The 14,979-nt window shown below is 33.3% G+C and overlaps 1 protein-coding gene across 3 annotated transcripts in view; it reads left to right on the top strand.

Moving 5' to 3' along the window:
* Positions 1 to 14,979, top strand: part of LOC101893110 (zinc finger protein 2) — a 674,409-nt gene that overhangs the window by 249,272 nt on the left and 410,158 nt on the right. For all 3 annotated transcript variants that reach the window (XM_059124366.1, XM_059124367.1, XM_059124368.1), the window contains exon 2: positions 4,205 to 5,467. In XM_059124366.1, the coding sequence (XP_058980349.1) occupies positions 4,353 to 5,467 (1,115 nt within the window). In that variant the 5' untranslated portion in view covers positions 4,205 to 4,352. The remainder of the gene's footprint in view (positions 1 to 4,204; positions 5,468 to 14,979) is intronic.

Here is a 14,979-nt window from a genome sequence, read left to right as displayed (position 1 = left end):
CAGTAAATATGATTGTATTTTTACATTTTTGAAATAATAAAAAAAAAATGATTTTTTCTAGGTTTGTGTCTTTCAGTGGTCTTCAAGGGATTGCCTGCTGCTTCCAAAAATTGACACTCCTCTGGCGAACTTAGGATTCTCCCCCATATACTCAACTAGTGCCCGAAGCTGTGTAGTTTTTTCGTGCTGGAATTGAGAAAATAAAAAAAATATATTTGTTGTTGTTCACAGATTAAATTGCATTTATTATTTTTACTTACATTTTTCTTTCCATTTTCAATCAAGGAATGTTTATGTTAAAACAATTTTCCTTAATCTTTATCATTCGACAGCAAACACACAAGTGACTGATTTTGACGTTTGTGTTCGCATGCGTACGAAAGAAAAAAGATAGTGGAACGCAAAATTACACTGAAACGCTTACGTTTTCGTTCGCTTTGATTTTCGTGCAAATTTTCGTTCTGATGGATTTTAGTGGAACGGAAGTCAGCTGTTTGTCGTGTAAAAGTTTTGCGAACGTGTTCTTTCGATATCGTGGAACAGGCTGTAAATCATATAAGGCTATGCGAAAGAACGAACGATATTTAGGGGAACGCATTCTGATACGAAAGTGAGTGACTAGTTTTCGTTTGCATAAATGTTCTTTCGATATCGTGGGACAGACTGTTACATTTATTAAAGTCGCGGATTCCAGAAATTAAATTTGCAGTCTACAGAAAAAAATCTGATATCGTTGTGAATAAGTTAATGCGAGAGAATATTAGCAGGTGGACAAAGTGCCACGATTGTGTGGCAGTATGGGTATCGTAACTCGCTACTTACAACTAAGCAGGTTAATATTTTGCATAAATAATTATGTTTTTTTATACCCTCCAACATACTATTGAGAGTATATTAACGTTGCCATTCTGTTTGTAACTCCTCGAAATACTCATGTCAGACCCAACAACGTATATACATTTTTGATCAGCGTAAAATTCTAAGTCGATTTAACGATGTCCGTCTGTCTGTCTGTTGTAATCACGCTATCTTTCGAACTAAATGAGAAAGTAGGCTAAAATTTTGCACACATGCTTATTTTGCTAGAAGGCAGGTTAAGTTCGAAAATGGGCCATTTAGGTCCACGTTTTTATATAGCCCCGTGTAACGGTACCTCCCGATATTCGATATTTTGATGATCTTAGCGACATTATTCACCGGAATTGTTTCTAATTTGGTATTTAAAGTCCGAAATGTATACTACAGCCTGTGAGAGAAAATTGTCTGTCTTCATATAGCCCCCATATAACATTACCTCCCGATATTCGGTATTTTGATGGTTTTTGTCACATTTTTTCACGGATTTATCTAAAAATTGGTATTTGTTGGTCATAATGGTTTCTAATGTTTCCCGGCCAAACTTAATGTTTTTTACTTTTTTCCTATTACTTTTAAAATAAAATGAAGATGCCATTGTGGAAAAAAATTCAAGGAGTACCGGTTACTATTACAAAAGGTTTGTCATATCTCTGTAAAAATACATATATTTTAAAGGAAAAATGTAATAATGAGCCCCCAATAATGTGAATGTTGTCCTTCACTTTCCCTAAAGTAAGGGATAACAAAAGTGGACTATAAAGGGAAATATAGGAACTGGCCATAATCTTATAATTTTTTTCTTTGCTATTGCCTTTTCAATCCATTTGATGAAATTTAGAATAGAGACTAGTTCATTTTTCAAAAAGTCTCCTTTCTCCATTTTGAAGTATATCGTTTGAATAAAAGAATACTGCAATTGCTTTTATAATAGTTAAAAAATAACTCGAAAACAAAAAATTACAATCTGGCAACAAATCACGGTTTTATTCCGAATTGTAAAAGATGCTATAGTTTTTGCCATTACTTGAATTGTAAACATTATCAAAACTTATTTTATTAAAAGCAACAACCGAAAGTGGAACACACTTGCAAAAGAATGTAAATTAAATTTATTATAAATAAAAATATAATAAAACGTTGTATACTTTCTCTCGTTTGGATGTGTAGATATAAATATATATATATATATATATATATATATATATATATATATATATATATATATATATATAAATAAATATATATATATATATATATATATATATATATATATATATATATATATATATATATATATATATATATATATAAATAATATATATATAAATATATATATATATATATTTTTTTTCGAATCGATTTGCACTAAATTATACAAAATAGTTGGACTTAGGCTTAATGTCATAATAACTATTTTTATAAAAACAACATTTGTGTATTAATGGAGAAAGATTTTATATATATATATATATATATATATATATATATAGTGCACATATACATATATATATATATATATATATATATATATATATATATATATATATATATATTATGATTAAGTCCAACTATTTTGTAACAACAAAGTAACTACGGTATTCCGAACAAACGTGCTAACACTGCACTTAGAGCCAATGGAATTTTATTGAGGAAACGAGGTAAACTTTCAAAAGTATAGCTCCCGCATATAAGGTTCATCCGGTTGGGCATTTAAGTCACTCTCTAAAGCTGGGAGAACAAAATTATTCTTTGGATGTAGTTTCGATTTCAGTTTGTATTTAATAATATGTTCCACATTATTGGCAATGCACAAGATCACTGAATTGTACATATGCTGTATTTTATGTCGGCTGGAAAATTGATAAATGTAGAGTATTTTTTAATTGGTAAGTTTTCGCAGCGCCGCACCCACATTGAAAAATATGTGCATAGTATGTGGTACAGCAATGACATTTGGAACTAGAAGTTGCTACAGCACACAAATACCTACGTATAATTTAGTGCAAATCGATTCGAAAAAATATAGCTTATATTACTTCAATCTAATTCTCATTATATTCTTCCTAGAAGCTTTACTTAGTATGCATAGTAATATAGGCCATATTTCAAATACTCCCTACAAAAAGCCAGAGAGTATAATTTATAATTATTTCACATTTTGCTGATATCCGGCTTATAACATTTGTGGATTATAACTGATTTTCCAGCGAATTGTTAAGAATTCTTTACCTTAAGTTACTTGAAAATATATACCGGAAGTTCTACCCTACATCGACACTACACATCCAAACAAGAGAAAGTATACAACGTTTTATTATAATTTTTATTTATAATAAATTTAATTTACATTCTTTTTGGTTAAGCGGCTCATCAGGCATATTTGGTGTGGATGATGGCTTACAAGGGCCGTTCTCTGGAAAGTAGTATATATTTCGAACTTATTGCAAATTAGCATATGTGAATTATACACTACAAACTCTACAGGTTCGACTCAAGTTCTATTGACAGATCTTTTTCACAGCAAAGTTTTTGTTTTTGTAGTGATGGATTTTTTGTCCACAACAACTACATCGCTTCCAATGCATACACTTGTTTTAGTGCTACTTTAGGAAGATGGGTTAATGGCTCTGAACGTAGAGACGGCAACTTCTAATTGGCTGCACACCGAGGTCCGCGGTTCAAATAGAACTTCAGTCGAACCTGGAGAGTTTGTAGTGTATAATTCACATATGCTAATTTGCAATAAGTTCGAAATATATACTACTTTCCAGAGAACGGCCCTTGTAAGCCATCATCCACACCAAATATGCCTGATGAGCCGCTTAACCAACGGCGAAACGCGTCGCATAGTGGTGAGTGTGTGATAGTGTCTATCTGGCTTTCCTTTTCACTGCAAATTTCAGATCATTAAGCTCGTCTCGAAAGAGAAATCAAACACATAAATAAAAAACATTATGTTTGGCCGGGACAAACTGTTAATACTCTCCACCTTATGGTAAAGGAAACATTAGAAACTATTATGACCAACAAATACCAATTTTTAGATAAATCCGTGAAAAAATGTGACAAAAACCATCAAAATACCGAATATCGGGAAGTACCGTTACACGGGGCTATATAAAAACGTGGACCTGAATGGCCCAACTTAACCTGCCTTCTAGCAAAATATATATATATATATATATATATATATATATATATATATATATATACATATATATATATATATATATATATATATATATATATATATATATATATATATATATATATATATATATATATATATATATATGTTTTATAATATTAACTAAAATTATGCGTAATATTTATCTAACTCTTTCAGGAAGGAATCTTTTGAATGGTGATAAAGTTTCTAACATAAATGATAGTTCCCGTATTTATTACTTTCAATCGTGCAAGAGGACACTAACAATATTTATTTTTAAGGAGTTTTCACAGTGTCCAAAATATTAAGAAGGTTTCTCCTTTAAATGTTCACAGTAGACACTGAAAGCGTTCCTGTGTTTACGTCAAGGTCAGAGGCGTCATCACCACATACTTCGTCAGATTCGCGGCAAGTTAATCCAAGAATTCACACATTTAAAATTATTAAAGCCAGCGATGTTTCTGTTCGCTACCATAAAATACGAAACACACTCCTTAAATCTCTGAAACCGATTTTAATGTGTTTTATATGTAAGTTGTCCTTTGGTGTTACAAAACTCTTTGTCGTGCACGCAAATAAAGAACACGGGATATACTTGAAAGAATTCGAAAGAGCTTTACTTCTCAATCGCAATAACGCAAGCGCCATAATTCAAAGAAGTATGGATGAAAACCCACAAATATCATTTTTGGAGCCTAACAACTCAGAGTCGAAGTACATGATTACAACTTCAGAATCTGAAAAGCAGCTCACAAATAGTGACGATGACCCCTCATCCATTTCTATGGAAAACTTTTCAATCGATAAATCTCTGGTACCAGCAAGCAACAGGTGCGATAAGAATCTGCACTCAAAAGACTCGCCGATTTACAAGATGCAAAATGTTAACAACAGTGATTCAAATGCTGCAATCAAACCTACTACAAATGAACAAAGACCAATATCGGGCTACTCACTTACAAAGAATGATGATAAGAACATTATCTGGACGCCAAACAAGGATTCGGAAACTAATGTGACAGGCCAGTCCCTCCAAATGAGTGCTTTACATGCTTCGTGGTTCGTTCTAAGCACTGAACAGAACTTTGGTAATGTACAAAGTATAAGTGATTTCATACAACATAATATTCTAGCACAACATCAACAACAACGAAATGATATTACTCTTACATCAGGGAAAGAATTCTTGTCTTCTCTTGGCAATTCGTGTCTTCTGCATGGTGAGAAACAGGGAATCGAGTGCAAGGTGTGCGAAATGGATAAAATTCGTCTTAAACACAAGGAAAATGCAAATAAAAATGTTACATGCATATCACCGTGCAGTACTAATTCGACTGTAAAAATGTCTTCCCATCGGCAAATTTTACCTACACCAAGTTTTGCAATAGGAGCTTGTTCTGACCACATAAATGGGCGCCCACTTAATGTAGAATGCTTGCGGTAAGTTAAAATCGAAATACACTTATTCATTGACTTCTGGAATTATCTCAAATTGCCAACTCTAATATATGGAAATTCTCTTTTTTGAGCCGTGCTTTATAATACGAAATTTAAAGGCATTTTACGTTTTAAAATCTAAATCAATTGTCACGGAATTTGTCATATTTTTTCTTTCTGTTCTATATGACTAACATAACAATACTTCTATATGGTATACATTATTACCTTCGGGTGGTTTTAATATAAAATGCGAATGAAATAAATATTTCAATCGATACGCAGACTCTGTTGAAGTCAAAATTTTTCGTTTATTTTATTTGCTGACTTGGGTGTGCGTCCGTGTTAGGAAGCTGTGAACTGTGGGGGTTGGGGTAATAAAGAAGAGAAACACAAAAAAAAGGCAGCAAAACTATTACAGGCCAATATTCAGTTGAATTAATATGAATAATTTGTGTTTTTATTTTTCTCTAACTTTTGTGCTTTCATTATTGCTTCTCAAACATTGGACCGATCGATCGGCATATTCGTGTAACCTACAACATTGACACTCACTAATAAATGATAGCTGATCACATAGAATAGATGTATTCACGATAATTTATCATAATTTTATTTATTGATAGTGATATTTTTATTAATAACTTTTAATTCGAATATTACTATTTATTTCTGTGAACTTTTTAAGCAAATTGTTGTGTTTCTTGTTTTAAGCTGAACGATTGGAAGAGCTTTAGTGTTGGAAGAGCTAATATATATACCCTACACCACAAGGTGGTCAGGGTATTATGTCTTTGTGCATTTGTTTGTAACAGGCAAAAGGAAACGAGATAGACACATAGTTCCTTTAGATGATCTGCATAGAATCACATTCTGAGTCGATTTATGCATGTCCGTCAGTCCGTCTGTCCATGTATTTTTGTAAACAAAGTACAGTTCGCATTTGTTGCCCTATCCAGATGAAATTTTGCATAAATCATTTGTTTGGCCCAAGGACGAACCCTATTGAAATTGGAGATACTCGGTCAAAATTTAGATATAGCTCCCATATATATCTTCGTCCGATTTGTCTTTTATTATGCACCAAACGTGTAATATCGGTCCGAATAGTATTGAGTTTTGCACGTACGATCAGATTGTACCTGAAAATAAGTATGCCAAATTTGATCGAAATCGGTTCAGATATATCTATATCGCTCAGAAATACATTTGCTAAATTTTATCGAGATTGGTTCAGATTTGGATATAGCTCCCATATATAACTTCGTCCAATTTACCTTTAATAACTAATATTTGCCTAAATGGGATGAAATTTGGCACTTACGACCGAATTGAGTCTAGAAGCTAGTATGTCAAATTTGGTGAGGATCGGTTCAGATATAGCTATAGCTCCCATATATACTGTTCATCCGATTTGTTATATTTGTTACCCACAGCCGTAATATGCACTCCGTAACAACAATATTCAGGGAAATATATCAAAAACAGCTCAGAAATATATTTGCCAAATTTTACCGAGATCGGTTCCGATTTGGATATAGCTCCCATATATATTTATATCCGATTTAAAATTAATTGTGCACCAAATGGGCAATACAAGTCCGAATTTAAAAGATACAAATGCTTCGGCATATTTAGTACTTTGAACTTTAAATTATAATTATAATCATAGCATGTATGATTCAGTTCTCCCATAAGAACTTTCAATTGTTATGCGGAGCTCTACTTAATTTGCAAAGTGGTGTAGGGTATCATAAAGTCGGCCCGCCCGGCTTTAGGACTTTCTTTACTGGTTTTCTTTTAGGGTTATTTTTTATTTACGATTGCCACAGTGTACGTGTATTTTACGATACAATGTAAATAATTTTCGATATTTAAAATACACTGAGAGAACCATTTCTTTAATTAATTTATGATATTATATCTCTTAGATCACGTTAAAACTCATTTTTCTCTTTTCTTACTTCTAATTTTGCATTCAAAATGCCACTCACTTCTTTGGATTTATACATCTGAGCTAATAATGCGTTGCTAAAATTTAATGCCAATTTCAGTTTCCAACGGGAGCATGAGCTCAATGTTTACATCCTAGAATTACAAGGAGCTGAGATCGGAACATTATGGGAATAAGTTTAACTCTAGTTTTACAAAATCTATGATTATCTATATGATGATAAAAATTCTAATGAGGGAGACATTTCAGCCGTCGACATCAAATACTATGTGGTCTACAAAGGTTTTTTAAATGTTTTTTGCCAAAATCAGCTGATGTAGCAACTTCACCTAAATCTTATTAAGGTTACTTTTCATTACCTCGTTCAGAGGATACAGCTACATTTAGAATGTTTCACATCGATCCGACTTTTCGAAAAGTTTATCTTTCGCAACCTGTGGCAATGAAAATTCCGGTCTCAGATTAAACTTGCCACCCTATGACATAGAAGTGTTCAATGGCGATTTACTTTCCTGGCCTACGTTCAGAAACTTATTTTTTATAAACAATAGCGGGAACTAAAGTCTTACAAATGTCTTGATTATATGATGATAACAAATATAATGAGGATGAAATTTCAGCCGCCGACATCAAATACGATGTCGCCTACAAATGTTTTTAAATGTTCCAGCGTCCATTAACAGAAAGGTCTCCCCCAAAGTCACCTGGTGTAGCAACTTCACCTAAATCTCATATACCTCCTTTAGAGGTAAAACTAGTCGTGATGCCCATGAAATTGTGTCAAATTTACGCTTACACACAAAAACTTTAGTTTGGCATGTGGTGCGTTGATATCAACATCCTCGTATTTTTGGTGAACCACCAACCACAGCTTTTCTTTAACCTTCCAGTATTAGACAAAAAAACTAGTGCAGGATTTATAAAATTATATATAAATTAGATGCATAAACGGTTGTATTTGGTCAATGTCAAATTATAAGGTGTCGACTAAAGTCCTCCTTTGTCTTCAGAGATTGCATAAAAAAATCGTGGTGCTTTTATACAAATGTATGTGTCTTCGTGGAAAGATTTGAATCACCTTCTTACAGAAAGTTTGTTCCTATTAACACTTTCGCTTCCTCTCTGCGTTTCATATGAGTTGCAAAATTTAGAATGATGGTTGGGACAATAGTGTGCGGATTACGTCCCATATACAATAAGGGACCACAATTCGATGGCTGCGCTGATCTCCCAAATGTTGCCTGCCGCATACACAACGGATGAAGCAGAACCTCCCTTGGAGAAAATTCAAAACAAATTTCGTCTTTAACGGTCCCTGGAGTTCCTCCAGAAGATATCAGTGGTCTCGCCACATTGGACTCGACGAGCGGAACCTTTGGAAGATTAGGAGGTCATCGAGGCACTGCACGATCTTTCTCTACGAGCGCAAACATTGTCTATGAACGCAAATGAAAAATAGAATTAAAAAAATATTTTTATTTTGTGATACGATTTTTATGATACGATCAGTTCCTCTTCGAAGCATAGCACGATCGTGCTCCACGATTTCGCGTGAAAGTAACTAACTTAAAATTTGCAACACGGCGGATTGTAAAGGCCGACAGAATGTTCAATTTCAAATTTAATTTTCTACTACCTGTTATTACGACTTTGTACTTCGTTCGTTATGGTTGCACAAAGGCTAACAACAATAATTATGAACTGGCAACACACCAATTGTTCATTGTTGCCTGTTGCTAATTAGAAACTGAAAGAGCCTGACGGTCAGAATATATTTTTATTGTCAATACATTTTGTTGTGGCAAAAGTGTCGCTTCTTCTCTGATGACAATGGTCAATTGCTGAGGTTTCGATTGTGGGCTAATCGGTCTTGCGAATCAGGAACCTTAACATTACGGCCCGCCGCACAGTGGGGCGAGATGCCCAAAAACGGAGATTAATTCAGGGTAGCATTCTATCGCTCTGAAATTTTACCTCTAAAATGTTTGGCATCAAAAATGGGACATATCGGCCCACGTTTCGGTAAGGCCCCCATATAGCGTTACTTCCTGTTTTTTTGGTACTATGAAGGTTTCGGCCACAATTTCAAACGCAATCATGAGTATCTTGACATTTTGAATTCTGAACGGACAAAATCTCTCCCTGCTTAATTTTGTGAAGATAAATCCACCATTAAGTATTGACCGTATATAACGGCAGTTCCAAATTTTAGGTATTTTGGGAATTTCTCCTTGCAAAATATATAATGGTACTTCCTCAAATTAGGTATTTTGAAGGTTTTAGACAGAGTTTTTTACAAAACTTATTATTTGGTATTTTGTTTCCCAATGGATGGATAGAAAAATTGCCTATATAAATCCAAATTTGAGTTAAGCCAGAAAAAATAATTCATCCTTGGTAAAACTTTCTAAATCTGAAGACAAAAATACCACATATTTTTATGAGGAAAGGAATAATTATAAAATATATATATATATACAAAATTGGCTGGCAATTAAGCTTTCCTATCTGAAATAGACTAAAACTGTTTAATATATTTAGAAAAAAATATATGTGACTGACATTTAAAAAATCATCCTTATCATCCTCCCTTACATCTCTCTTATTGTCTTAAATTGGATCATCAGTCAAAATTGAGAGTGAGATAAGTAACCTCACCACTGATTTTTTAAAGTGACTGGAATACTTTTATGTATAGTTTTATATATAGATTAGAATTCCAGTTAATAACAGGATAAAAACCCAAGAGAAACTGCTTTAGAAAAAACCAACAAAAAAAAAAACAAATAAAACAGAGAACAAGATCAAAGTACATTCACCGCAAAATCAGTTGACTATTTTCACCATTTTTTAAATAAAACAAAAACGGCGAAAAATCGCATGAGTTTTTTTGTTGATTATGAAAAATGACATTCCATACTAAAATACAAAATTAAAATTTTAGGACCTTCTCGATATTATTTATTTAAAACTCCACATACTTTTCGGATATGGCGAAAATATGGTAATATTTTGAATTAATTTTTAAAATATTTTTACATCATAATTTTTCAAACTTTTTTATTCTAAAACACTGATAACTACCCGTATTCGTTGTTTCAATTTTAAAATAATAACTTTTGATGAAAAAAACCAAAGACAAATCGTTTCCTTCTTCTTGCGAAAAAGTGAAATATTTCTTAACTATGCCCCTGTGTAATTAAAAAACTAAACAACGTATGACTTTGAAAATTTCGTTACTGAAGTAGAATTTAGTGTTCTATAATAGTTTAAGAACAATTATTCCAAAAGACGAATTTCATTTTTCAATTAATCTCCGTGTTTTGTGATGTCACCCCTCTGTGCGCCGGCACTGGTGCAGCATCTTGAAGATTATACTCAAATTGCCACCATTAGTCGAACATTTCTTATCAATTTTATGGGTTTTCAGTTTTCGAGGGATTACACAATTGATCACCTTTGTAACAACTTCTAGTAAATACGTAACATTATTATCATAATTTCTGTTGTGACACTCGAAATATTCCATTTTTATACCCTCCATCTTGGAAAGGAGGGTACATTAACTTTGTCATTCCGTTTGTAACATGTCTAATTGTTCGTAGTAGACCCCATAAAAAATATATATTCAAATCAGCATAAAATACTAAGTCGATTTAACGATGTGAGTCTGCCTGTTGAAATAACAATACAACCCACATTATTCGACGTAGAGCGCCAAAATTTAGCATGGCGATGTTTGGTATTGAAAATGAGATATATCGGGTCACGTTTTGGTATAGTCCCCATATAACGGTACCTCTCAATATTCGGTATTTTGATGATTTATGCCACATTTATTCACAGATTTGTCTGAAAATTGGTATTTGTAGGTCATAGCGGGTCCTAGTTCGTATGGCGCGACATTACATGTATAGGTCCACGCTTTGGTATAGCCCCCATATAACTGTACATCCCGATATTCAGTATATTGATTATTTTTGCCACATTTTTTCACGGATTTGTCTAAAAATTGGTATTTGTAGATCATAATGGGACCTAGTTCTTGTGGCGAAACATAGCATGTATGGGTCCACGATTTGGTATGGCCCCTATATAACGGTACCTCTCGATATTCGGTATTTTGATGATTTTTGACCCATTTTTTCACGGATTTCTCGAAAAATTGGTAGTTGTAGGTCATAATGAGTCCCAGTTCGTGTGGCGAATCATTGTAATTGTAGGACCACGGTTTGGTATAGTTCCCACATTTTTTCACTGATATGTCTAAAAATTGGTATTTGTAGATCATAATGAGTCCCAGTTCGTGTGGCGAATCATTGTAATTATAGGACCACGTTTTGGTATAGCCCCCATACAACGGTACCTCCCGATATTCGGTATTTTAATGGTTTTTGCCACATTACTTCGCGGATTTGTCTAAAAATTTGTATTTGTTGGTCATAATAGTTTCCAGCTCCTTTGGCGAAACATTGCATTTATAGGTCCACGATTTGGTGTAGCCCGCATATAACGGTACCTCCCGATATTCGGTATTTTAATGGTTTTTGCCACATTTTTCAAGAATTTGTCTAGAAATTGGTATTTGTTGTTCTTAATGGGTTCTAGGTCTTTTGGCGAAACACTGTATGTATAGGTCCACGTTTTTGTATAGCCCCATATAGCCGTATTTCCCGATATTCGGTATTTTGATGATTTTTTTCAAATTTTCCCATGAATATGTCTAAAAATTGGTATATAGGCCCTAATGTTTCATTTACCCTAAGGTGGAGGGTATTAAAAGTTTGGCCCGGCCGAACTTAATGTTTTTTTACTTGTTTTAAGTAACTTACTAATTTTAGTATTGCTTGCATTTTTTCAAGTTTGTTCTCTAATTAATAAAACTTTCATAAAAGAATATATAACCACCGAGTTTTATCTCCGCAAGAATATTATAAAAGGTTGTGGGCGATATCACGCAAGAGTCAACCCACGGAATCTTGCAATTCCGGAACTAATTTCGTTTAGTTTGCTGGAAGCCATAGAGAAAACTCCACCAGCCGAGCACAACTTAGAAAGACTCTGGAAATCTTTTAGCTATATGTTACTGTCTGTGGTAAAGGTAACAGAATATGGAATATTTTCTAAAAATGTTGCTCTTTTGAAAGGTCAGCTCCCAAGATAGGGAGTATGTACGAATTGCAAAAAAAAATGAAGAACGGGCAAATGGAAGTTTTAGTATAACTAATTTGGGAAAATTATGGACGTCAAGAATGGGTAACCCTAGCAAAGGTACATTTTAAAAGAAAAGGAATTCAGTTCCAATACACAGTTTCTTATACCCCTTATCATCCTCCCTTACATCTCTCTTATTGTCTTAAATTGGATCATCAGTCAAAATTGAGAGTGAGGTAAGAAACCTCACCACTGATTTTTTAAAATGACTGGAATACTTTTATGTATAGTTTTATATATAGATTAGAATTCCAGTTAATAACAGGATAAAAACCCAAGAGAAACTGCTTTAGAAATACCAAAAAAAAAAAAAAAAAACAAATAAAACAGAACAAGATCAAAGTACATTCACCGCAAAATCAGTTGACTATTTTCACCATTTTTTAAATAAAACAAAAACGGCGAAAAATGGCACGAGTTTTTTGTTGATTATGAAAAATGACATTCCATACTAAAATACAAAATTCAAATTTTAAGACCTTCTCGATATTATTTATTTAAAACTCCACATACATTTCGGATATGGCGAAAATATGGTAATATCTTGAATTAATTTTTAAAATATTTTTACATCATTATTTTTCAAACTTTTTTATTCTAAAACACTGATAACTACCTTCTTGCGAAAAAGTGAAATATGCCACTGTGTAATTAAAAAACTATACAACGTATGACTTTGAATATTTCGTTACTGAAGTAGAATTTAGTGTTCTATTATAGTTTAAGAACAATTATTCCAAAAGACGAATTTCATTTTTCAATTAATCTCCGTGTTTTGTGATTTCACCCCTCTGTGCGCCGGCACTGGTGCAGCGTCTTGAAGATTATACTCAAATTACCACCATTAGTCAAACATTTTTTAACAATTTCATTGGTTTTCAGTTTTCGAGGCATTTCAAAATTGATCACCTTTGTAACAACTTCTAGTAACTACGTAAACTTTATTATCATAATTTCCGTTGTGACACTCGAAATATTCCATTTTTACACCCTCCACCTTGGAGAGGAGGGATATTAACTTTGTCATTCCGTTTGTAACATGTCTATTTATTCGTCGTAGACCCCATAATAAATATATATTCATAATCAGCATAAAATTCAAAGTCGATTTAACGATGTCCTTCTGTCTGTCTGTCTGTTGAAATCACGATACAGCCACATTATTTGACGTAGAGCACCAAAATTTAGAAGGGCAATTTGTATTGTGTCTAGGATGGTTCGTATTGAAAATGAGATATATCGGGCCACGTTTTGGTATAGTCCCCATATAAAGGTACCTCCCGATATTCGGTATTTTGATGATTTATGCCACATTTTTTCACGGATTTGTCTAATAATTGGTATTTGTTGGTCATAATAGGTTCCAGCTCCGGTGGCGAAACATAGCATGTATGGGTCCACGATTTGGTATGGCCCCTATATAACGGTACCTCCCGATATTCGATATTTGGACGGTTTTTGCAACATTTTTTTCACTGATTTGTCTAAAAACTGGTATTTGTAGATCATAATGGGACCTAGATCGTGTGGCGAAACATTGTATGTATAGGTCGACGCTTTGGTATAGCCCTCATATAAAGGTACCTGCCGATATTTGGTATTTTGATGATTTTTGTAATATTTTTCACGGATTTGTCTGAAAATTGGTATTTGTAGGTCATAATAGGTTCCAGCTCCGGTGGCGAAACATAGCATGTATGGGTCCACGATTTGGTATAGCCCCTATATAACGGTACCTCCTGATATTCGGTATTTTAATGGTTTTTGCCACTTTTTCGCGGATTTGTCTAGAAATTTGTATTTGTTGGTCTTAATGGGTTCTAGCCCTTTTGGCGAAACACTGTATGTATAGGTTCACGTTTTTGTGTAGCCCCATATAGCCGTATTTCCTGATATTCGGTATTTTGATGATTTTTTTTTTTTTTCAAATTTTCCCATGAATATGTCTAAAAATTGGTATATAGGCCCTAATGTTTCATTTACCCTAAGATGGAGGGTAGTAAAAGTTTGGCCCGGGCGAACTTAATGTTTTTTTAATTGTTTTAAGTAACTTACTAATTTTAGTATTGCTTTAATTTTTTGTTAAATACTTATTTTTGTAGAAAATATTTTTTCTTTGCTAAAAATTTGATTCTCCTTCGTGTAGATAACATTTTCAAGTTTGTTCTCTAATTAATAAAACTTTCATAAAAAATATATAACCACCGAGTTTTATCTCCGCAAGAATATTATAAAAGGTTATGGGCGACATCACGCAAGAGTCAATCGACAGAATCTTGCAATTCCGGAACTAATTTCGTTAAAGTTTCGTTTCTTCTCTGATGACAATGGTCAATTGCTGAGGTAT

The sequence above is a fragment of the Musca domestica genome, unplaced genomic scaffold, assembly GCF_030504385.1.
Source record: "Musca domestica strain aabys unplaced genomic scaffold, Musca_domestica.polishedcontigs.V.1.1 28, whole genome shotgun sequence".
NCBI lineage: Eukaryota > Metazoa > Arthropoda > Insecta > Diptera > Muscidae > Musca > Musca domestica.
This window is presented reverse-complemented; position numbering and strand designations above follow the sequence as displayed.